The sequence below is a fragment of the Schistocerca cancellata genome, chromosome 11 (assembly GCF_023864275.1).
Source record: "Schistocerca cancellata isolate TAMUIC-IGC-003103 chromosome 11, iqSchCanc2.1, whole genome shotgun sequence".
Lineage (NCBI taxonomy): Eukaryota > Metazoa > Arthropoda > Insecta > Orthoptera > Acrididae > Schistocerca > Schistocerca cancellata.
Window position 1 is genome coordinate 50314110 of NC_064636.1, and position 23739 is coordinate 50337848.

The window sequence follows — 23739 nt, forward strand, 5'->3', positions numbered from 1 at the left end:
ATAGGCCTATCTGGTTGAATATTTGAGCAGATTTGTTCAGACAGTAGTTCATTACAGAGAACTGCATCACATGCGGAAAGTCTGAGGTTACTATTAATATTGTCTGCTGGGTCGTGGATTCAGGGTGCAACAAAAAGGCATAGCCAAACTTCCAGGAAATATTCACATGGCTCTGGAAATGCTTTGTTTCCATGTTAGACCCCATTTTCTACTTCTCTTCATAATCAGACTAATCATGAAAAACACCAAGAAACAGTACATATCAGTATTAGATGTTTTCTCACATGAAATGTTCAAAATACCCTCTTGGCTACATTTGATTAAAGTGTATGGTAAGCTGTAATTCTTAGTTTCACCGCCAGTGTTTGCCATTCCAATGAAAACGTGGTAATGTTGACGTGTAACTCCCGTCATTGTTCGTATCAATGTGCGACTAATCTCATTGCTCTACTATCATCAAGCATGTAGCATCAGCTGTTTAGTGTTCATCATGGACTTTAATTCCAGTACAATTTAGTGGAAGTGTACACAAATGTGAAACTGACCCATTTGCTATATATATTAGCAGATGGTAATGGCCATGGCACTCAATGCTTGTATTGAGAGAGATTTCCAGAATAATGGTGGCCTGGCAGGAGAATATTTCAAGCAATTGATTGACATCTTAGGGAGCACGAGATTTATTTATTTATTTATTTATTCCATGTGATCTGATGGTACACAGAGTGTTGCAGATGTCGGAAAATGTCATTTAACATTGTTAACATGTATTAATGTAAGCCTATAGTATTTTAATGTATTATATTGCTCAATGTTTTCAATTTAGCACAAACAGCAAGATTACTGATCTAAGTATTCATTTACAGAGTAAAAACAGTGACACAACAAATATGACTTCACGGCTTTGCTAAATTTTATGTTGTCTTCGATGGACTTAATTCTAGTGGGAAGATTGTTGAACAGTTGGAGGCCCATGTGGAAAACTCCCTTTTTACACAGTTGAGTGTTAGTACGTATAACATGCAGGTTTGCGTTTTTCCTGGTGTTGTGTTCATGTATTTCATTATTTTTTACGACTCTGGGGTCAGTTGGCACTATATGTTTTCTGAAGAATTTTAGAGTCTCAAGAATGTAGAGGCAAGGCAGTGTAAGGATTGCTAACTTTCTGAAGATGGGTTTGCAGGAGTCTCTGGGTTTGCTCCCATTAATAATCCTCAATGCTCTCTTCTGGATTCTGAATGTGCTCAGAGCAGTTGGGGCATTTCCCCAGAATATTACACCATATTTTAGGTGGGCTTGTATATAAGCGTAGTATGCACTGGTTAATGTTCTCAGGCTAGTACACGTTTTCAGTACACTCAATGCATAACAGCCAGTACAAATCCTGGCATTTACCTTTCCTGTATGCGTATTCCATTTCAGGTTATCTTGAACCCACAGACCCAGGAATTTGAAAACAGTGTCGGTATCTATTGACTGGTTATTTATAGTGACAGATGGCTGAGAGGAATTTGCATTTTGTGTTGTGTCGAAGTTCATGGAAGCTGTCTTTTTGGTGTTGATATTTAGTCTGTTGATTTTTGCCCAGTTGCTGAGTTGATCAGTAGCCACGTTCACAGCTTTTTGCACCGCCTCTGTATTCTTCCCTTTGAGGAGTACAGTTGTGTCATCAGCAAAAATTATTGGTTTGTATGCATCAACATTCAGGCTCAAGTCATTAATATACAGGAGGAAAAGTAGGGGTCCCAATACTGAGCCCTGTGGAACACCTTGCTTTACAGTTTTATTACTTGATAGTATTTCGGTTATTGAGTTGCTTTGTCTATTAGAATATTTCATGCTGACTCTCTGCATGTTTAAGCCTAATCTCACAAGAGGCTTTTAATCAAATTGTGTGACTGGATTCATGATTTCCTGTCAGACTAACTGATGGAAAGTCATTGAGTAAAACTGAAGTGATTTCTGGCATTCCCAAAGGTAGTGTTACAGGCCCTCTGTTGTTCGTTATCTATATGAACAATTTAGGAGACAATCCAAGCAAATTTCATATGTTGTTTGCAGATGATGCTGTCATTTATCATCAAGTAAAGTCATCAGAAGATCTAAACAAATTGCAAAACGATTCAGAAAAGATATCTGTAGGGTACAAAAATTGGCAATTGACCTTAAATAATGAAAAGTGTTAGGTCATCCACAAGAGTGCTAAAAGGTATCTGTTAAACTTCAGTTGTATGATAAATCAGTCAACTCGAAAGGCTGTAAATTCAACTAAATACATAGGAATTACAATTACAAACAACTTAAATTGGAAAGAGCACATAGAAAATGTTATGGGAAAGATGAACCAAAGACTGTATTTTATTGGCAGAACACTTAGAAGATGCAACAGATCTACTAAAGAGACTGCCTACACTACGCTTGTCCATCCTCTTTTGGAGTACTGCTGCACATTGTGGGCTCCTTACCAGATAGGAGTAACGGAATACACCGAGAAAGTTCACAGAAGGGCAACACGTTTCATATTATCGAGAAATAGGGGAGAGAGTGTCAAAGACATGATACAGGATTTGGGGTGGACATCTTTGAAACAAAGGCATTTCTCATTGCAGTGGAATCTTCTCACAAAATTTCAGTCATCAATTTTCACCTCTGAATGCAAAAATATTTTGTTGACGCCAGCCTACATAGGGAGAAACAACATGATGACAAAATTAGGAAAATCAGAGCTCACACAGAAAGGTATAGGTGCTCGTTTTTTCTGTGTACTGTTTGAGAGTGGAATAATAGAGAATTAAAAGAATTAGAAATAATAGGTGGTTTGATGAAATGTCTGCCAGGCACTTAAATGTGATTTACAGAGTAGCCATATAGATGCAGATGTAGATGTAGATGTACTTGTGACTGGGAAAGGCCTAGAAGGATGAGACCAACTCAACTGGAGGAGGAACTTCTTGGTGCAGTTGACAACCACCCCAATGTCAGTGAAAGACAATTAGCTGCACAAGTAATGTTGATCACATGACTGTCTGGGGAGTACTACAAACACGAGAACCTGATGTATCCAATACCATGTATAGTGCATACAGGTACTACGCTACTGGCCATTTCAATTGCTACACCAAGAAGAAATGCAGATGATAAACTGGTATTCATTGGACAAATATATGATACTAGAACTGACATGTGATTACATTTTCACGCAATTTGGGTGCATAGATTCTGAGAAATCAATACCCTTAACAACCACCTCTGGGCATAATAACGGTGTTGATACGCCTGGGCATTGAGTCAAACAGAGCTCGGATGGCGTGTACAGGTACAGCTGCCCATGCAGCTTCAACACGATACCACAGTTTATCAAGAGTAGTGACTGGCGTATTGTGACGAGGCAGTTCCTCGGCCACCATTGACCAGACGTTTACAATTTGTGAGAGATCTGGAGAATGTGCTGGCTAGGGCAGCAGTCGAACATTTTCTATACCCAGAAAGGCCCGTACAGGACCTGCAACATACGGTCGTGCATTATCCTGCTGAAATGTAGGGTTTCGCAGGGATCAAATAAAGGGTAGAGCCACGGTTCGTAACACATCTGAAATGTAACATCCACTGTTCAAAGGGCCATCAATGCGAACAAGAAGTGACCGAGACGTGTAACCAATGGCACCCCATACTATCACGCTGGGTGATACGCCAGTATGGCGATGACGAATACACGCTTCCAATGTGCATTCACGGCGATGTCACCAAACATAGATGCAACCATCATGATGCTGTAAACAGAACCTGGATTCATCTGAAAAAGTGCTGTTTTGCCATTCGTGCACCCAGGTTCTTCATTGAGTACACCATCGGAGATGCTCCTGCCTGTGATGCAGCATCAAGGGTAACCGCAGCCACGGTCTCCGAGCTGACAGTCCATGCTGCTGCAAATATCGTCAAACTGTTTGTGCAGATGGTTGTTGTCTTGCAAATGTCCCCATCTGTTGACTCAGAGATGGAGATGTGGATGCACGATCCTTTACCGCCATGCGGATAAGATGCCTGTCACCTCGACCGGTAGTTTATACGAGGCCACTGGGATCCAGCACGGCGTTCTGTATTACCCTCCTGAACCCACCGATTCCATATTCTGTTAACAGTCATTGGATCTCGACCGACACGAGCAGCAATGTCACGATACAATAAACCCCAATCGCGAAAGGCTACAATCCGACTTTTATCAAAGTCGGAAACATGATGGTACGCATTTCTCCTCTTTACACGAGGCATCACGACAACGTTTCACCAGGCAACACTGGTCAACTGCTGTTTGCGTAGGAGAAATCGGTTGGAAACTTTCCTCATGTCAGCATGTCGTAGGTGTCACCACCAGCACCAACATTGTGTGAATGCTCTGAAAAGCTAATCATTTGCATATCACAGCATTTTCTTCCTGTCGGTTAAATTTCGCGTCTGTAGCACGTCATCTTCGTGGTGTAGCAATTTTAATGGCCAGTAGTGTATCAGCAGATGATAGTACCTGTGAATGGTTCATTCAACAAGATGCCAATCCTCACATCAGTGCAAATTTGCTGTTCACATATGAGGCTCATTTCAGTCAGATCAGATTCTAAATCTCAAAAATTTGTGCGTTCGAGTCATTGACACAAATTTTCTGTCAACTTCTGGGCCAGCATTGTTTGTGACTGTTAGAGCCTCATGTTCTTCCACCACGGTTCAACAGAGAAACTTACCTTGCTTTCTTAGAGAATACACTACATGTTCTGCTAGAACATGTGCCTTCACTAATGTGACAAAGGACGTACTTCAGGCAAGATGTAGCTCCTCGTCATTTCATTGATAACATTCATAGGCTTCTAAATAACAGATTCCATGACTGATGGATAGATAGAGGTGAACCAATTTCCTGGCCTCCACGGTGTCTGGACCTAAAATCACTAGGCTTTTATTTGTGGAGACATTTGAAAGCTCTTGTGTATGAAACCCCAGTAGAAGATGTACAGAGGCTTTGTGAATGTATTGTGGAAAGCTGTGAAACAAAACGTAATTCTGCACACCTGCAGCAGCACATCAGGGACTCAATGCAACAGAGGGTTGATGTATGTATCCTTACTAATGGAGGGCATTTTGAACGTTTCATTTAGATAAATGTTTCATACTGTTCTCATATATTCTTTCCTGTGTCTTTCCCACGATTAATGTGTTGAGGAATTGTAGAAATAAATGACCATGTAATGTACGAGGTGCATTCAAGTTCTAAGGCCTCCGATTTTTTCTCCGGACTGGAAAGAGATAGAAACATGCGCATTGTTTTAAAATGAGGCCGCGTTCATTGTCAATATGTCCCAGAGATGGCAGCACCGTACGGCAGATGGAATTTTACCACCAGCGGCGAGAATGAGAACTGTTTTAAATACTTAAAATGGCGACATTTTCCTTACTTGAACAGCATGCAATCATTCGTTTTCTGAATTTGTGTGGTGTGAAACCAATTGAAATTCATCAACAGTTGAAGGAGACATGTGGTGATGGAGTTACGGATGTATCGAAAGTGCGTTTGTGGGTGCGACAATTTAATGAAGGCAGAACATCGTGTGACAACAAACCGAAACAACCTCGAGCTCACACAAGCCGGTCTGACGACACAATCGAGAAAGTGGAGAGAATTGTTTTGGCGGGTCACCGAATGACGGTCGAACAGATCGCCTCCAGAGTTGGCATTTCTGTGGGTTCTGTGCACACAATCCTGCATGACGACCTGAAAATGCGAAAAGTGTCATCCAGGTGGGTGCCCGTGTGGCACATTGCCGAGCAATGTTGACGCACAACGACAGCACGAATGGGACTTTCTTTTCGTCAGTTGTGACAATGGATGAGATGTGGATGCCATTTTTCAATCCAGAAACAAAGCGCCAGTCAGCTCAATGGAAGCACACAGATTCACCGCCACCAAAACAATTTCAGGTAACTGACAGTGTTGAAAAAATGATGGTGTCCATGTTCTGGGACAGCGAGGGCGTAATCCTTACCCATTGCGTTCCAAAGGGCACTACAGTAACAGGTGCATCCTACGAAAATGTTTTGATGAACAAATTCCTTCCTGCACTGCAACAAAAACGTCCGGGAAGGGCTGCGCGTGTGCTGTTTCACCAAGACAATGCACCCGCACATCGAGCTAACGTAACGCAACAGTTTCTTCGTGATAACAACTTTGAAGTGATTCCTCATGCTCCATACTCACCTGACCTGGCTCCAAGTGACTTTTGGCTTTTTCCAACAATGAAAGACACTCTCCGTGGCCGCACATTCACCAGCCGTGCTGCTATTGCCTCAGCGATTTTCCAGTGGTCAAAACAGACTCCTAAAGAAGCCTTCGCCAGTGACATGGAATCGTGGCGTCAGCATTGTGAAAAATGTGTACGTCTGCAGGGCGATTACGTCGAGAAGTAACGCCAGTTTCATCAATTTCGGGTGAGTAGTTAATTAGAAAAAAAATCGGACACCTTAGAACTTGAATGCACCTCGTATTTTCTTGCTTTACATGTGAGGAATGTTTCCTGTAAATTTAGCCACACCTTTTTGTTACAACCTGTATACAAAACTAACAGCAAAGGTCCCAACACACTATCCTGGGGCACACTTCAAGATTCTTCTACATCAGTGAATAATTCCATCCAAGATAACACACCACATCCTTTCAACCAGTAAATACTCAATCCGATCAGAAAGTTTGCTCAATATCCCATATAATCACACTTTTGTTTCTAAGTGCAGGTACGATATTCAGAAATCAAGAAATACAGCATCCATCTGACTGCCTCTGGTGTGGCTTGCAGGATGTTGTGTGAGAGAAGATATTGCAGTGACGTGCAATCGAAAGCTCTGTAGCAATGAAGGAAGATCTCACCACATCGTCAGGTTCCCATTAACTCTACAGGAAACACAGAAGGAAACACTTTTGTGTGAATGTATTAAAATATTGCTAATGTAAACACACTGAAAGATAAAAGTGTTGATTTTTACCTGGTGTCTCTCTGGTGGGTAAGTTAACAGTGTCACCATCAATATTTACAACCTCTTTCTTCTCTGTTGCAGAAACACCAGAGGACATGACCGTGTGAGAAATGTTGCCCCCGACTTACGTTCCAGGTTTCCACGATGAGGCGGCCGTGAAAGCGATGCGCTATAATGACCTCGGTACGACAGGTCTCAAAGTGTCCCACCTGGCACTGGGTGGCGGCGCACTCGGGCTATACGGGTGAGCGACACCTGTGGAACACAATTTGTTGTGCAGGAGACGTGGCAATATTTACTGTGAAATCTTTTTATATGAGTACTACAAAAGTTTTACAATTCTTTTTAGACATTTTTACTGTGAAGCAGTTACATGATCGATTTAAGTCTACAAAAAATATACAATTCTGTTCTTCAAATTGTGCAATTGTCATTCATTCATTCACTCACTCATTGTGTTCCATCAATCGCATCATTAAGGATAGCCTTCAATGGTAAGGAATGAGTCAAGTCATACACTGACAGGCAGGGGCAAACACTGCTGGCTACTTCTGTAAAGTATAGTGGCAATAATCTATGATTGGTACTAATCTGCTCAAAATAATTATTACTTATAGATTACTTTATATACACTACTGGCCATTAAAATTGCTACACCAAGAAGAAATGCAGATGATAAACGGGTATTCATTGGACAAATATATTATACTAGAACTGACATGCGATTACATTTTCACGCAATTTGGGTGCATAGGTCCTGAGAAATCAGAACCCAGAACAACCACCTCTGGCCGTAATGATGGCCTTGATATGCCTGGGCAGCTTGGATGTCGTGTACAGGTACAGCTGCCCATGCAGCTTCAACACGATACCACAGTTCATCAAGAGTAGTGATAGGTGTATTGTGATGAGCCAGTTGCTCGGCCACCATTGACCAGACGTTTTCAATTTGTGAGAGATCTGGAGAATGTGCTGGCCAGGGCAGCAGTCGAACATTTTCTATACCCAGAAAGGCCCGTACAGGACCTGCAACATACGGTCGTGCATTATCCTGCTGAAATGTAGGGTTTCGCAGGGATCGAATGAAGGGTAGAGCCACGGGTCATAACACATCTGAAATGTAACGTCCACTGTTCAAAGTGCCGTCAATGCGAACAAGAGGTGACCGAGGCGTGTAACCAATGGCACCCCATACTATCATGCCGGGTGATACGCCAGTATGGCGATGACGAATACACGCTTCCAATGTGCGTTCACGGCGATGTCACCAAACATAGATGCGACCATCATGATGCTGTAAACAGAACCTGGATTCATCCGAAAAAGTGCTGTTTTGCCATTTGTGCACCCAGGTTCTACATTGAGTACACCATCGGAGGCGCTCCTGTCTGTGATGCAGCATCAAGGGTAACTGCAGCCACGGTCTCCGAGCTGACAGTCCATGCTGCTGCAAATGTCGTCAAACTGTTCGTGCAGATGGTTGTTGTCTTGCAAACGTCCCCATCTGTTGACTCAGAGATCAAGATGTGGATGCACGATCCGTTACCGCCATGTGGATAAGATGCCTGTCATCTCGACTGGTAGTTTATACGAGGCCACCGATTCCATATTCTGCTAACAGTCATTGGATCTCGACCAACACGAGCAGCAATGTCGCGATACGATAAACCGCAATTGTGATAGGCTACAATCTGACCTTCATCAAAGTCAGAAACGTGATGGTACGCATTTTTCCTCCTTACACGAGGCATCACAACAACGTTTCACAAGGCAACTCCGGTCAACTGCTGTTTGTGTATGAGAAATCAGTTGGAAACTTTCCTCATGCCAGCACGTAGTAGGTGTTGCCACCGGCGCCAACCTTGTGTGAATGCTCTGAAAAGCTAATCATTTGCATATCACAACATCTTCTACCTGTTGCTTAAGTTCTGCGTCTGTAGCACGTCATCTTCGTGGTGTAGCAATTTTAATGGTCAGTAGTGTATGTCTGTTAGGAGAAAAACAGATATTAAAAAAAAATCCTCTTCCTCCTCATGCTATGGTGCTCAGCTGCTATTACTATCTGATCCTTCAAATAAAGCTTTTTAACTTTACACAGACCACTATGACTTGTACATATAGTGGAAAAATCAAGATCTATCTAATATAGATATTAGATTTCAGCAGAATTTATATTCCTAAGTCCAGCTATTCTGATAAACTGTAGAAGTAGTGACTAATGAGGTACTCTCTTACACTAACTCACTCCATGACTCCTTTGACAGATGACGATCCTGCATTGCTCTCACTATCTGCCTCCAGTTCTTCCTGTCTTGTACTACTTCTTTCCATCCCTTTTCAGTCTGAGGTCACCTCATTGTGCTATCTACTTCTTGGCTGCCTTATGTCCTCCTGTCATATACAAGGTGATACAAAAAGGTACGGCCAAACTTTCAGGAAACATTTCTCACACACAAAGAAAGAAAATATGTTATGTGGACATGTGTCCGGAAATGCTTACTTTCCATGTTAGAGCTCATCTTATTACTTCTCTTCAAATCACATTAATCATGGAATGGAAACACACAGCAACAGGATGTACCACTGTGACTTCAAACACTTTGTAATAGGAAATGTTCAAAATGTCCCTCGTTAGCGAGGATACGTGCATCCACCCTCCGTCGCATGGATTCCCTGATGCGCCGATGCAGCCCTGGAGAATGGCGTATTGTATCACAGCCATCCACAATACGAGCACGAAGAGTCTCTACATTTGGTACCGGGGTTGCGTAGACAAGAGCTTTCAAATGCCCCCATAAATGAAAGTCAAGAGGGTTGAGGTGAGGAGAGCGCGGAGGCCACGGAATTGGTCCACCTCTACCAATCCATCGGTCACCGAATCTGTTGTTGAGAAGCGTACGAACACTTCGACTGAAATGTGCAGGAGCTCCATCGTGCATGAACCACATGTTGTGTCGTACTTGTAAAGGCACATGTTCTAGCAGCACAGGTATGAAATCGTGATAATGTGCTCCATTGAGCGTAGGTGGAAGAACGTGGGGCCCAATCGAGACATCACCAACAATGCCTGCCCAAACGTTCACAGAAAATCTGTGTTGATCACGTGATTGCACAATTGCATGCGGATTCTCGTCAGCCCACACATGTTGATTGTGAAAATTTACAATTTGATCATGTTGGAATGAAGCCTCATCCGTAAAGAGAACATTTGCACTGAAATGAGGATTGACACATTTTCGGATGAACCATTCGCAGAAGTGTACCCGTGGAGGCCAATCAGCTGCTGATAGTGCCTGCACACGCTGTACATGGTGCGCAAACAACTGGTTCTCCCGTAGCACTCTCCATACAGTGACGTGGTCAACGTTACCTTGTACAGCAGCAACTTCTCTGACGCTGACATTAGAGTTATCGTCAACTGTACGAAGAATTGCCTCGTCCATTGCAGGTGTCCTCATCATTCTAGGTCATCCCCAGTTGCGAGTCGTAGGCTAGAATGTTCTGTGCTCCCTAAGACACCAATCAATTGCTTCGAACGTCTTCCTGTCGGGACACCTTCATTATGGAAATCTGTCTCGATACAAACGTACTGTGCCACGGCTATTGCCCCGTGCTAATCTATACATCGAATGGGCATCTGCCAACTCCGCATTTGTAAACATTGCACTGACTGCAAAACCATGTTCGTGATGAACACTAACCCGTTGATGCTACGTACTGATGTGCTTGATGCTAGTACTGTAGAGCAATGAGTCGCATGTCAACACAAGCACCAAAGTCAACATTACCTTCCTTCAATTGGGCCAACTGGCGGTGAATCGAGGAAGTAGAGTGCATACCGACGAAACTAAAATGAGCTCTAACATGGAAATTAAGCGTTTCCGGACACATGTCCACGTAACATCTTTTCTTTATTTGTGTGTGAGGAATGTTTCCTGAAAGTTTGACCGTATCTTTTTGTAACACCCTGTATATGACTGACTATTCTGTCATGGTCAATTCTGACACGGCACACTCTTTCAAATGCCTCGCTTTAAGAGGTTTGTTGCGTAGCTTAACTAGTTCTTCATTGGGTATGCAAACATACCTTTCATTGCTTGGTCGAAAGTTGGCCCAAAAAATATCCTACACACTTTATTTTCAAAGATTCAGGGTTGGTGCCCTTCTCTTTTGCTCACACTTCACGTTTCTGCTCTATACACCAGTTCTGGCCTGATGGTTATGTTGTAGAGATTCAGTTTGGAGGATAGAAGGTTTTGGGGGGGAAAGTAAACACTGTGTGCTTTCCTTAGTCTAATATGATATTGGACTCATCTTCTATTGCAGTCATTTGTATTAACACTGAGTTATCTGATGTCTTGAAAGTCTACATGGAGTTCATCACACTGTTATGTAGTCATGTTTTCTCTTTGCAAGTTCTTTTATTCTACATACCGTGTAAGAACATACTATATGCTGACGATATGATATTAGTAAGTACAGGAGAGAACTTACGGAGTGTACTGGACAGAAATAGAGAAATGATGCAAATGGCTAATTACTAGTGTCAGGCTAACCAGCTGTACATAAATCAAATAAAAACAGAAGAAATAATATTTAATCTCAAAGTAACTAAAAATGAAAACAAAACAGTGAAATTACTTGGACTAATCATAGACCAAAAGCTCTCATGGGAAGGACACACCAATTATCTATGTAGTAAACTAGCACGAGTACTTTTCTTATTGTATAAATTAAGAAACAGTGTGAGCAAGCAATTGCTACTCCACTCATACTATGCTTTTTTTCATTCCCAACTGCAATATGGAATATTGCTTTGGGGTAACTTCCCAGGGGCTGAATGTATTTTCAGATGGCAGAAGAAAGCAATCAGGTGCATGGAGGGGTTAGCACCCAGAGAGTCCTGCAGAAATTATTTTAAATCTCTTGGCATAATGACAGTGCCAAGCATGTACATATATAACTGTCTAATATATGCCAGAGAAAATCTGAAAAAATTGAACATGAGATGTGATGTGCGTGCACACAGTACAAGAAACAGTCACCTGCTGTTCTTGCCTTCCACAAGACTTGCTGTAGTCCATAATAATTATAAGTACTTAAGCATAAAATTTTTCAATAAGTTACCATGCTCAGCTCGTACAGTAACACTAAATAAATATAAGAATACATTGCAAACCTGGCTAAAAAACAACGAATTCTATACAACTGAAGAATTCTTAGAAACTAATCATCAAAATATATGTTTTACCTAAGTTATGAAGAAAATGTTTTGATATTATATAAGCTAGTTATTTACTGTGATTCTTTTCATATGTGTGTATTTAATTACTGTATAAAACATTGTTTTACATAATGCTGAAGAAAAGGTCTTTAGTTCCTTTTCTCCCCTTTCTGTAACTATCTGAATATCTTACTGAAACTAAAACCCTCTGTAAACTTTGACGAAGCCAATTTTATGAAAATTACTGAAAGGCTAATAAAAATATTCTATTCTAAAAAAAATATTCTATTCTATATTTTCTTCATTAATTTTTAAACATATTTTCATGATAGTTGCATTTAGTTTCTAGAACAGTACTTCAGTTCCACCACTGTGCCATCAGCATAGGCTATTATATTTAGTTGATTGTCATTTTTCCATTAGTTGCTTATCGGGTTTCTCTTACTTCTTTTTGAATGACAGGGTGGAAGATAATGAGGCACAAGATGTCTCTAAGCTTGCTGCCTTCTACATACACATTTGGACCAGACTTATGATGTTTTAAGGGATTCTGTATTCTGTCATGATTTCTCAAACCATTTTTCTGTGTACAGAACTGTACACCCCCCCCCCCCCCCCCCCAAAAGTCAATGGACAGGTAATGGACATCCTTGTTTTATTCTGTACTGTTTCATTGATGAACTTGCTGCAAAATATTCTGTCTGTTGTAGATTCATTTTGATAGTCCATTATTACTTCTCAGTATAAGGTGTGATCTTTTCAATATTGTGCACGAAAATACTTTATGTGGTGTGACCAGTAGGGAAATTCCTCTGTAATTCCTGCAATTTTGTTTAACTCCATTCTTGTGTATAGGGTCAATGATTAATTCCATCCATTCACCCTGTATTTTTTCATCCCACAAAATTTTAAGAATAAGACGTAACAATTTCTCATGCAGTTTATGATGACCATATTTCAGCAATTCCACTGTTAATTTGTCAGTCCCAGCCATTTTGTGATTCTTCAGCTTTTTAGAACAGTATGGTGGGTCACTGACAAGAGAACCCTCCCTGCTGGAGGGCTAGTTTTCTTGAGTTTGTTTTCTGGTTCAGGGCAGTTAAAAAAATCAAAATATTATTTCCAAGTCTATAATATACCATCTGATCCAGTGATAATGTTAACACTGATATGAAGAGCTGCTGTCCCCATTTGATATCCCTCCATGATGTTATTTGCAGTACCATATACTTTGCAGATGATGTAAATGTTCACATTTTGAATGATTGATGTTATACAACATTCTCCGAAAATGTCTATTTCAGAATTCTATGTATCTTGTACAAAAATTGCATTACATAAATAAATTTTTGTGTATGTGGATTTGAAACTATTGAACTGACTGAACAGGTGGATCTGTTCATAAATTTTCAGTTTTTACAGAATTGTAGTGTTGCATAAGTAACGAGATGAACTTTATCTTCTGCCTTTCCTTAAATTACTACAAATGAGGTTAAGTAATTATTAATATGTGTAACAGAAAGAAAAATAGTAGTGCGTATATATCAACATAATAAAAGTTAGTGTATCACATACTTCACTAGAAATGTGTATTTTCTACTCTTATAGGAATTAGTATCAGGTATTTCAGTAAGCAGTCATCCCAACAAGCCAGCTATATCTGAACCAGCTGAAAAACAGAAATGTGTCATATGGAATGTTTTACTAGAGTTGCTGTGTACTACCGCCTACTAAAATATTTACTCATCTTCCTGAAACACCCTATATAATATTATAATACGACCGACTGTATTAATGCACAGAGGTGAGACAGCTCACCTGCAATGACAGCACATGTGCTGTTGTAGGGACTACCCTGAAGAGGATGCGATTGCTGCAGTGCGGGAGGCGATCCGGCAGGGCATCAACTACATCGACACGGCACCCTTCTACGGCCTCGGGAGGTCTGAAGAAGTTCTAGGCAAGGTGAGGTCGAGTTGCAGTAGGCCTAATCCTTTCACCAAGGATGGAAGCTGCTATTGCCATTTTTTCGAGTCTGTGCAGCGTGCATATGCTGTAGATTAGGTGGCTTTTGTAAGCCAAATTGAGGTTATTATCCAGCTTGATAGATCCCAAGTCTCCTGTATTCAACAGTTCATCATAACTTCCCCTACACCACTGTGTTACTTTCTAAGCAATTATCATTTGCACCCTGTAATGGAAAACATTACCTCTGTTGTATTTTGGATCAATTCTGGAGTCCAGCATCCCTGAATTTGCAAGTGCTAATATGATAGTTAAAGTATATTTTTTGGTAAAGTTGTGTACATACATTATTTATAACAACATATAAATGAAATCATGAAAACCAGCTACTCTTCAAATAACCACTGAGAAAACCCCTTTCAGTAATTCTCAATTTCATACATAGTCACTGATAGGCTTTTTGTTTCCAAATGTGAAATAGATAGCTCAACAATATTATGAAAAGGAAAGTTACTACTCACCATGTGGCGGTGATGCTGAGTCGCAGATAGGCACAACGAAAAGACTGTCACAAATAAAGCTTTCGGCCAGTAGGCCCTTCGTTAAAAATAGATGACACACACACACACACACACACACACACACACACACACACACACTGCAAACGCAACACACACATACGACTGCAGTCTCAGGCAACTGAAACCACACTGCAAGCAGCAGCACCAGTGCACGATGGGAGTGGCGACTCAGTGGGAGTAAGGAGGAGGCTGGGGTGGGGAGAGGGAGGGATAGTATGGTAGTGGTGCCAGGCAGTGAAATGCTGCAGGTTAGATGGAGGGCAGCAGAGAGAGGGGAGAGTAGTGGAAAAGGAGAGAAGTAAACAGACTCGGTATAATGGTGGAATGCCAGCTGTCTAGTCTTGGAATGGGAACAGGGAAAGCTCTGGATGGGTGAGGACAGTGACTAATGAAGGTTGAGGCCAGGAGGGTTGCGGAATGTAGGATGTATTGCAGGGAACGTTCTCACCTGCACAGTTCAGAAAAGCTGGTGTTGTTGTGAAGGATCCATATGGCACAGGCTGTGAAGCAGTCATTGAAATGAAGGATGTCATGTTTGGCAGTGTACTCATCAACGGGCTATGTACGTGACATAAATATTTTTGAAAACAGAAAAATCAAGGCTACACAACTGTGCCATTGGATTTTGAGAAGAAGTACCTTATGAGGTTTCAACATTTTGAATAGGAATAATTTCTGAAATATTACATTTTCGGAAGAAAATAAAACGTTTGGTGAAAAGTGTGGAGATAAGGACTTTAAAATTAGTTATGTTCATCTGGAATAAACAATAAAAAGTGGAGATAAGGACTTTTAAATGAGTTATGTTCATCTGGAATAAACAATTTTAGTATCATGGGAATTTGTTTGAAATGCAGTTATCGTAAATTAGGAATATTTAATTAAATAAAATGTTTTCATATGAACTGAATGTACTGCTGTCATTGGCTGTCAGTATATTATAAAGTGAGTAACAAAGTTTAATAAAATAATGCCTGAATAAGGATTTAGTAATTTCCTGTAGCTATCGTATGCATACTACTAATGAAAAGACGTCAGAAAACAAAAAAATTACATCGGCATCGGGAGTGTTACAAGAACAAATGGGGTAGCCCCAGCCTGCTCAGTTACAAGCGTCTGCAAGCAACAATAAAAATGATAACATATTTCCTCCCCAGAGAAATAAAGGATGTAAAACAGAAGTTGCTTGGTGAAGTTAGACAAACTTTGCAATAGAAGAGAGCGATTGTAATGTGCACTTTAGTATTTGTAAAATTTCCTCCCATAGCTTTTTCTCATTACATTTGCATGTCAAAAATGATAGGGATTTCACCTGCCATTATATTGGTAGTTATTGAAGACTTCACCTGGCTGCATACTGAAAAATGTTTGAAATTACAGGAAATGCTCGGCTTTGGGTAAAAGAGTAGATTGACCAGTGTCTACAGTGTTCCTAAAATTTGTCCACTGTTACCTGTTTTGCAGGCCCTGAAGGGCATCCCTCGGCAGGCATACTATATCGCCACCAAGGTCGGCTGCTATACGATGGACCCACGCACCATGTTCGACTTCTCTGCACAGAAGACGAGAGAGAGTGTCGCGAAGAGTCTCGAGCTGCTGCAACTGGACTACGTGGACATCATACAGGTGATTTCTCCGATGTTACAGCTAGAAACAATGGGAGGAATGGTTAGAGCCTGGGGTGTGAGAATTATTAAATATGTGTGTGAATTTCTAAGGGACCAAACTTCTTAGGTAGTCAGTCCCTAGACTTACGCACTACTTAAAGTAACTTATGCTAAGAACAACACACACACCCATGTCCAAGGGAGGACTCAAACCTCCAGCGGAGAGGGGCCACACAGTCCGTGATATGACGCCTCAAACCACGTGGCTACTCCGTGCAGCGGATGTAAGAATACTTGCATGTAGGGACAGGAAAAATTGTTTTATTTTCTTGCCAATTTCAGTGTTATTTTTTGACAATTTCAGTGCTATTTTTGAACAGCTTACTTTTGAAGTACTTCCCACGTGTTCTTTATGTCACTGTTTTTTACTGTTATGCTAAAGCTAAAAATATAACTAAGTGTTACATGGTTAATTTACATTACTGAGAAAAGAAACGTTTATGCTGAACATATTAAGTCTACTCAGGAAAGGAGAAATAGCTTTGCAATCACACACTGTTGAAAGTTTTTCAAAAGAAAGTGCTGTCATAACTCTAAATTATCTGAGACATCATTTCACCAATCAGTCAACACTTCACTATAGTGTGAAATCAGCCACTCAAAATTTATATTCAAAAGTGGAAGAAAAAGTGCCCTTAGCACAACGGCAAGGATTTGACAATGTCCACCTTTGCTGCTGATACAGAAAGTTCCTTTTACACTACGTTCTGAAGGGATCTGTACCTTGGTTTCATCACCAAAAAATTTATCCTTGCACATTAATGAAGCCATTTTTTAAATTGGAGTAGAGATAACAACTTTATCTAGTGACATCTCATTTCTCTAAACTTTAGCTCAGCAAATCATACTAAAAATGTGAATGTAACAATTGCGTTTGTTTCGTGTTTCTATTTGGATTCCATGCAAATATGCAGTTTAACTAATGCTTCATATTCAAGATCTGTGAAAAATGTGTAATTTATGGCAAGATTTGGTGCAGAAATGTAACAGAAAATGTGACATCACAGAACAAAACTGCAAATTCTAATAAACTTTATGCAGCATCTGGTGGTGTATACAAACATTTCCTCCATTAAATAAATTACATCTACATCCATACTCCGCAAGCCACCTGACGGTGTGTGGCGGAGGGTACCTTGAGTACCTCTATCGGTTCTCCCTTCTATTCCAGTCTCGTATTGTTTGTGGAAAGAAGGATTGTCGGTATGCCTCTGTGTGAGCTCTAATCTCTCTGATTTTATCCTCACGGTCTCTTCACGAGATATACATAGGAGGGAGCAAAATACTGCTTGACTCTTCGGTGAAGGTATGTTCTCGAAACTTTAACAAAAGCCCGTACCGAGCTACTGAGCGTCTCTCCTGAAGAGTCTTCCACTGGAGTTTATCTATCATCTCCGTAACGCTTTCGCGATTACTAAATGATCCTGTAACGAAGCACGCTGCTCTCCGTTGGATCTTCTCAATATCTTCTATCAACGCTATCTGGTACGGATCCCACACTGCTGAGCAGTATTCAAGCAGTGGGCGAACAAGCATACTGTAACCTACTTCCTTTGTTTTCGGGTTGCATTTCCTTAGGATTCTTCCAATGAATCTCAGTCTGGCATACAGACGTGAAGCACCACTATGCAAAACTATTTCATAAACCTGCGAGGGCAGGTTGCGACTTGTGCTTGGATACCTCAATTGACAAGTGCTCGGTAGCAAAAGACAGAGGCAACAGGTTCCAGTTCTGGTCTGGCACACAGTTTTAGTCTGCTAGGAAGTTCCAGTATTTATGTTGTGTTTCTGCATAAGTGTGGAAACCTTCCATGACATGACATTTGACCACAGTGAGTAACTCAAAAAATTTTCTCCTCTCACATTCCAGGTGCACGATGTGGAGTTTGCTCTGAACCTGGACATAATTATCCAGGAGACTCTTCCAGTGCTGCAGGAACTTGTGGCAAAGGGCAAGGCGAGGTTCATCGGCATCACGGGGTACCCTCTCGAGCCGCTCCGAGAGATCATTGAGAAGAGTGGCAGCGTGAAGGTGGACACGGTGCTGTCGTACACCAGAGACACTCTCGTAGACGATACACTGCAGCAGCACCTGCCATTCTTCAAGGTGTGTCCCTACATCAGTTTAGTTTGCTGTGCTTGACTTAAACCTTTGAATGCTGTTGATGAGTTAACTCGCTGTGCTCCACTGATCCCCGTATATTGTTGACAAATTTAAGCATGGCGTACATCTACATACATACTCCGCAATCCACCATACGGTGCGTGGCAGAGGCTACCTCGTACCACAACTAGCATCTTCTCTCCCTGTTCCACTCCCAAACAGCACAAGGGAAAAATGACTGCCTATATGCCTCTGTACGAACCCTAATCTCCCTTATCTTATCTTTGTGGTCTTTCCACGAAATGTAAGTTGGTAGCAGTAAAATTGTACTGCAGTCAGCCTCAAATGCTGGTTCTCTAAATTTCCTCAGTAGCGATTCACGAAAAGAATGCCTCCTTTCCTCTAGATACTCCAACCCGAGTTCCTGAAGCATTTCCGTAACATTCACGTGATGAGCAAACCTACCAGTAACAAATCTAGCAGCCCGATTCTGAATTGCTTCTATATCCTCCCTCAATCCGACCTGATAGGGATCCCAAATGCTCGAGCAGTACAGAAGAATAGGTCGTATTAGTGTACTGCTCGAGCAGTCTCCTTTACGGATGAACCACATCTTCCCAAAATTCTACCAATGAACCGAAGACGACTATCCGCCTTGCCCACAACTGCCATTACAAGCTTTTCCCACTTCATATCGCTCTGAAATGGTACGCCCAAATATTTAATCGACGTGACTGTGTCAAGCGCTACACTACTAATGGAGTATTCAAACGTTACGGGATTCTTTTTCCTATTCATCTTCATTAATTTACATTTATCTATATTTAGAGTTAGCTGCCATTCTCTACACCAATCACAAGTCCTGTCCAAGTCATCTTGTATCCTCCTACAGTCACTCAAGGACGACACCTTCCCATACACCACAGCATCATCAGCAAACAGCCGCACATTGCTATCCACCCTATCCAAAAGACCATTTATGTAGATAGAAAACAACAGCGGACCTACCACACTTCCCTGGGGCACTCCAGATGATACCCACACCTCCGACGAACACTCACCATCGAGGACACCGTACTGGATTCTATTACTTAAGAAGTCTTCGAGCCACTCACATACTTGGGAACCAATCCCATATGCTTGTACCTTAGTTAGGAGTCTGCAGTGGGGCACCGAGTCAAACGCTTTCCGGAAGTCGAGGAATATGGCATCTGTCTGATACCCTTCATCCACGGTTCGCAAGATATCATGTGAAAAAAGGGCGAGTTGCGTTTCGCAAGAGCGATGCTTTCTAAAGCCGTGCTGATGCATGGACAGCAACTTCTCTGTCTCAAGGACAGTGGTATTGACAAGTTAGGTGTCCTTGCTGACCTCTTAGCACCAATGGCAAGTGTAGAGCATCACCACTCAGGTATCTGAGTGCTACTGACAAGTGTAAGATTACAGCGGAACTTTTCACCCCTTCTCAGTAGCTTTTCAGTTTTGGCAGCTGTGGTCTGTACTGGCACATTGTGGGTAGCGATCTCCCCTTGCTGCATTCAGCTACACTTTACACCTTACTGTTCATCTGGATTAGCATCACAGTGTTTTGTTCATCGTCTCTTCTGCAAAGGAAATAACGTGTAGCACTAAGCTTAGATTGTGGAGATACTCATGAAGAGCAACAGTGAGAATTAATCATTTGATGACAATGTGATAACTCCAGCAACAGTCAGTCTGTTTACTTCAACATGTTTAACACTAAAATGTTATGTTGCAACAAGAGAAGTAACTGATAGTTTTTCAAATCCAAGGAGTCTAGAAATGATAAGAACTTTCGAACTGGGTTATTAAAATCTGATTGGAAACTACATAAAGGAAAAACCATCTTTGCACCACTGCAGACTTGTAATAACTGTAAATTTGCAAAGAATCTTCAAAGTCAAAAACTTATTTTTACACCTACAGTAATGTTTGTCTTGGCAGTGACAAATCTTAGGGCAACAGAAGGAGACATCACAGAAAGCACTGCAGAAATATTATATAGGTAGCAAGGGAGGCCACTCAGGTAACCCCGGGTCAGGGTGAAGCACTTGGCATGGGTAATAGTGATCCAGCACTCATCTTGCTTGCTTCCCATAAAGGACATTTTTCACTATAAAGTAATTAATTATTGTCTGTCAAGGAACAATTTTAGCAGATAATGAACGTGCTCCATGGCAAAATGGAGATCTAATGTAAGTTAATAATTACAGACCAGGCAAATGCACAGCTAGAAAACTGGGGTCAGTTTTATGTGCAGATTCCCACATTTGGGTGTTTTGTATTATTTTCTTTCTTTATTTAAATAATTATTTTATTTATTTTTGTGGTAAGTTATGAAACAGTGGGATTATTGTGTAGTGCTTCTTTGGCCATGTAACTTAAATTTACAGTTTTCTTTACAGCACTCTGTATGAGTAGTTTAGTGCCAGTCATAATTTGTTGTCAATGTATTTCATAAAAGTAGGCAGCAGTGGCCACACCTTGACTCCTTCCACATCCTCAAAGGCTCTCATTATTCGACCCAGTGTGTGAGCGAGTGAACAAAGTGTCCCGTTTTCATCCCTTCGGCAGGAGTAGGGCGTGGGCGTGATCTGCGCGGCGGGTACAGCGATGGGCCTACTGAGTAGCGCGGGGCCACAGCCGTGGCACCCGGCATCCCATGAGCTGCAGGACGTGTGCAGGGCGGCAGCCGACTACTGCAAAGTGGGTGCGAGGCCAGGTAAGGTAACGGCAGGATAAAGACGTGTCGGTATGTAAGAAGCTAAGTGGAGGTAAAAGATGACATACACTACTGGCCATTAAAATTGCTACACCACATACATGATGTGCTACAGATGCAAAATTTAACCGACAGGGAGAAGATGCAGTGATATGCAAATGATTAGCTTTTCAGAGCATTCACACACAATTGGCGCCGGTGGCGACACCTACAACGTGCTGACATGAGGAAAGTTTCCAACCGATTTCTCATACACAAACTGCAGCTGACCGGCGTTGCCTGGTGAAACGTTGTTGTGATGCCTCGTGTAAGGAGGAGAAACGCGTACCATCACGTTTCCGACTTTGCTAAAGGTCGCATTGTAGCCCATCGCGATTGCGGTTTATCTTATCGCGACATTGCTGCTTGAGTTGGTCGAGATCCAATGACTGTTAGCAGAATATGGAATCAGTGGGTTCAGGAGGGTAATACGGAACGCCGCGCTGGAGCCCGACGGCCTCGTATCACTAGCAGTCGAGATGACAGGCATCTTATCCGCATAGCTGTAACTGATCGTGCAGCCCCGTCTCTATCCCTGAGTTAACATATGGGAACGTTTGCAACACAACAACCATGTGCACGAACAGTTTGACAACGTTTGCAGCAGCATGAACTATCAGCTCGGAGACTGTGGCTGCGGTTACCCTTCACGCTGTATCAGAAAGAGGAGCGCCTGCGATGGTGTACTCAATGACGAACCTTGGTGCACGAATGGCAAAATGTCATTTTTTCGGATGAATCAAGGTTCTGTTTACAGCATCATGATGGTCACATCCGTGTTTGGCGACATCGCAGTGAACACACATTGGAAGCGTGTATTTGTCATCGCCATACTGGCTTATCACCCGGCATGATGGTATGGGGTGCCATTTGTTACATGTCTCGGTCACCTCTTGTTCGCATTGACGGCACTTTGAACAGTGGATGTTACATTTCAGATGTGTAATGACCCGTGGCTCTACCCTTCATTCGATCCCTGCGAAACCCTACATTTCAGGAGGATAATGCACGACCACATGTTGCAGGTCCTGTACGGGCCTTTCTGGATACAGAAAATGTTCGACTCCTGCCCTGGCCAACACATTCTCCATATCTCTCACCAATTGAAAATGAGCAACTGGCTCGTCAAAATAAGCCAGTCACTACTCTTGTTGAACTGTGGTATTGTGCTGAAGCTGCATGGGCAGCTGTACCTGTACACGCCACCCAAGCTCTGTTTGACTCAATGCCCAGGCATATCAAGGCCGTTATTACGGCCAGATGTGGTTGTTCTGGGTACTGATTTCTCAGGATCTATGCACCCAAATTGCGTGAAAATGTAGTCACATGTCAGTTCTAGTATAATATATTTGTCCAATGAATACCCGTTTATCATCTGTATTTGTTCTTGGTGTAGCAATTTTAATGGCCAGTAGTGTACAATATACTGAGGTGACAAAAGTCACGGGATACCTCCTAATATCATAACGGGCCTCCTTTTGTCTAGTGTACTGCAGCAACTCGTCACGGTACGGACTCGACAAGTCATTCGACGTCCCCTGCAGATATATTGAGCCACTCTGCCTCTAAACCGTTAGTTGCCACAAAAATGTTGCCAGTGCAGGATTTTGTGCACAGACTTGACCTCTTGACTACATGTCCTATAAATGTTCAAGGGGAATTGTGTCGGGCGATCTGGGTGGGCCAGTCATTTCGCTCAAATTGTCTACAATGTTCTTCAAACCAGTCATGAACAAGTGTCGCCTGGTGACATTGCTGTATGGGAATGTGAAGTGCATGAATGAAAATTGTCTCCAAGTATCTGAACATAACCGTTCCCAGTCAATGATCATTTAAGTTGGACCAGAGGTTCCAATCCATTCTTTGTAAACACAGCCCACACCATTATGGGCACACCACCAGCTTGCACAATGCCTTGTGACAACTTTGGGCCATGGCTTTGTAGGGTCTACCACTTTGTTTCAGGATCATAACTACACACTCACAATTCATTGGCAGTTATGACTCTGGGCAGGAAATTTGGACCATCTCGAATCCCCGTTTACATTTGACTGCGCACCCGATCCAGACAGTCTCACTGGTGTACATTCTACTTCAGTGGTGTGCTTTCTACTTATGAGGCACGAAATTCGCTGCAATTTGTCTCATGTTCAATTCATCAGCTAGACACACCTCGTATGAAATTTTAAACGTGTACTATCTGTATTTTATCCTTTTTGATCACTTTGTGTGCTTGAAAGATCATTTTGGGAGTTGTGCATTATGACAGCTGGGCAGAGAGTTTGTCATCCTGTACAGGCTCCTAGGCATCTTAAAATCACTAAAACACTCAAATTTTCCTGCTTGCCCACCAAAACCATCATGTAGCACATGGTGGGTTTCAGCTGCAGTTCTGCTGAGCA

General features: G+C 41.9%; 1 protein-coding gene across 1 annotated transcript in view; it reads left to right on the plus strand.

Annotated features, from left to right (window-relative positions):
* The window catches only part of LOC126108801 (uncharacterized), a 42350-nt gene that overhangs the window by 13026 nt on the left and 5585 nt on the right, over nucleotides 1-23739 (plus strand). Inside the window, 5 exon segments of the mRNA XM_049914165.1 lie at nucleotides 7096-7258; nucleotides 14086-14203; nucleotides 16249-16410; nucleotides 18322-18558; nucleotides 21151-21282. Coding sequence (XP_049770122.1) covers nucleotides 7125-7258; nucleotides 14086-14203; nucleotides 16249-16410; nucleotides 18322-18558; nucleotides 21151-21282 — 783 coding nt within the window. The 5' untranslated portion in view covers nucleotides 7096-7124.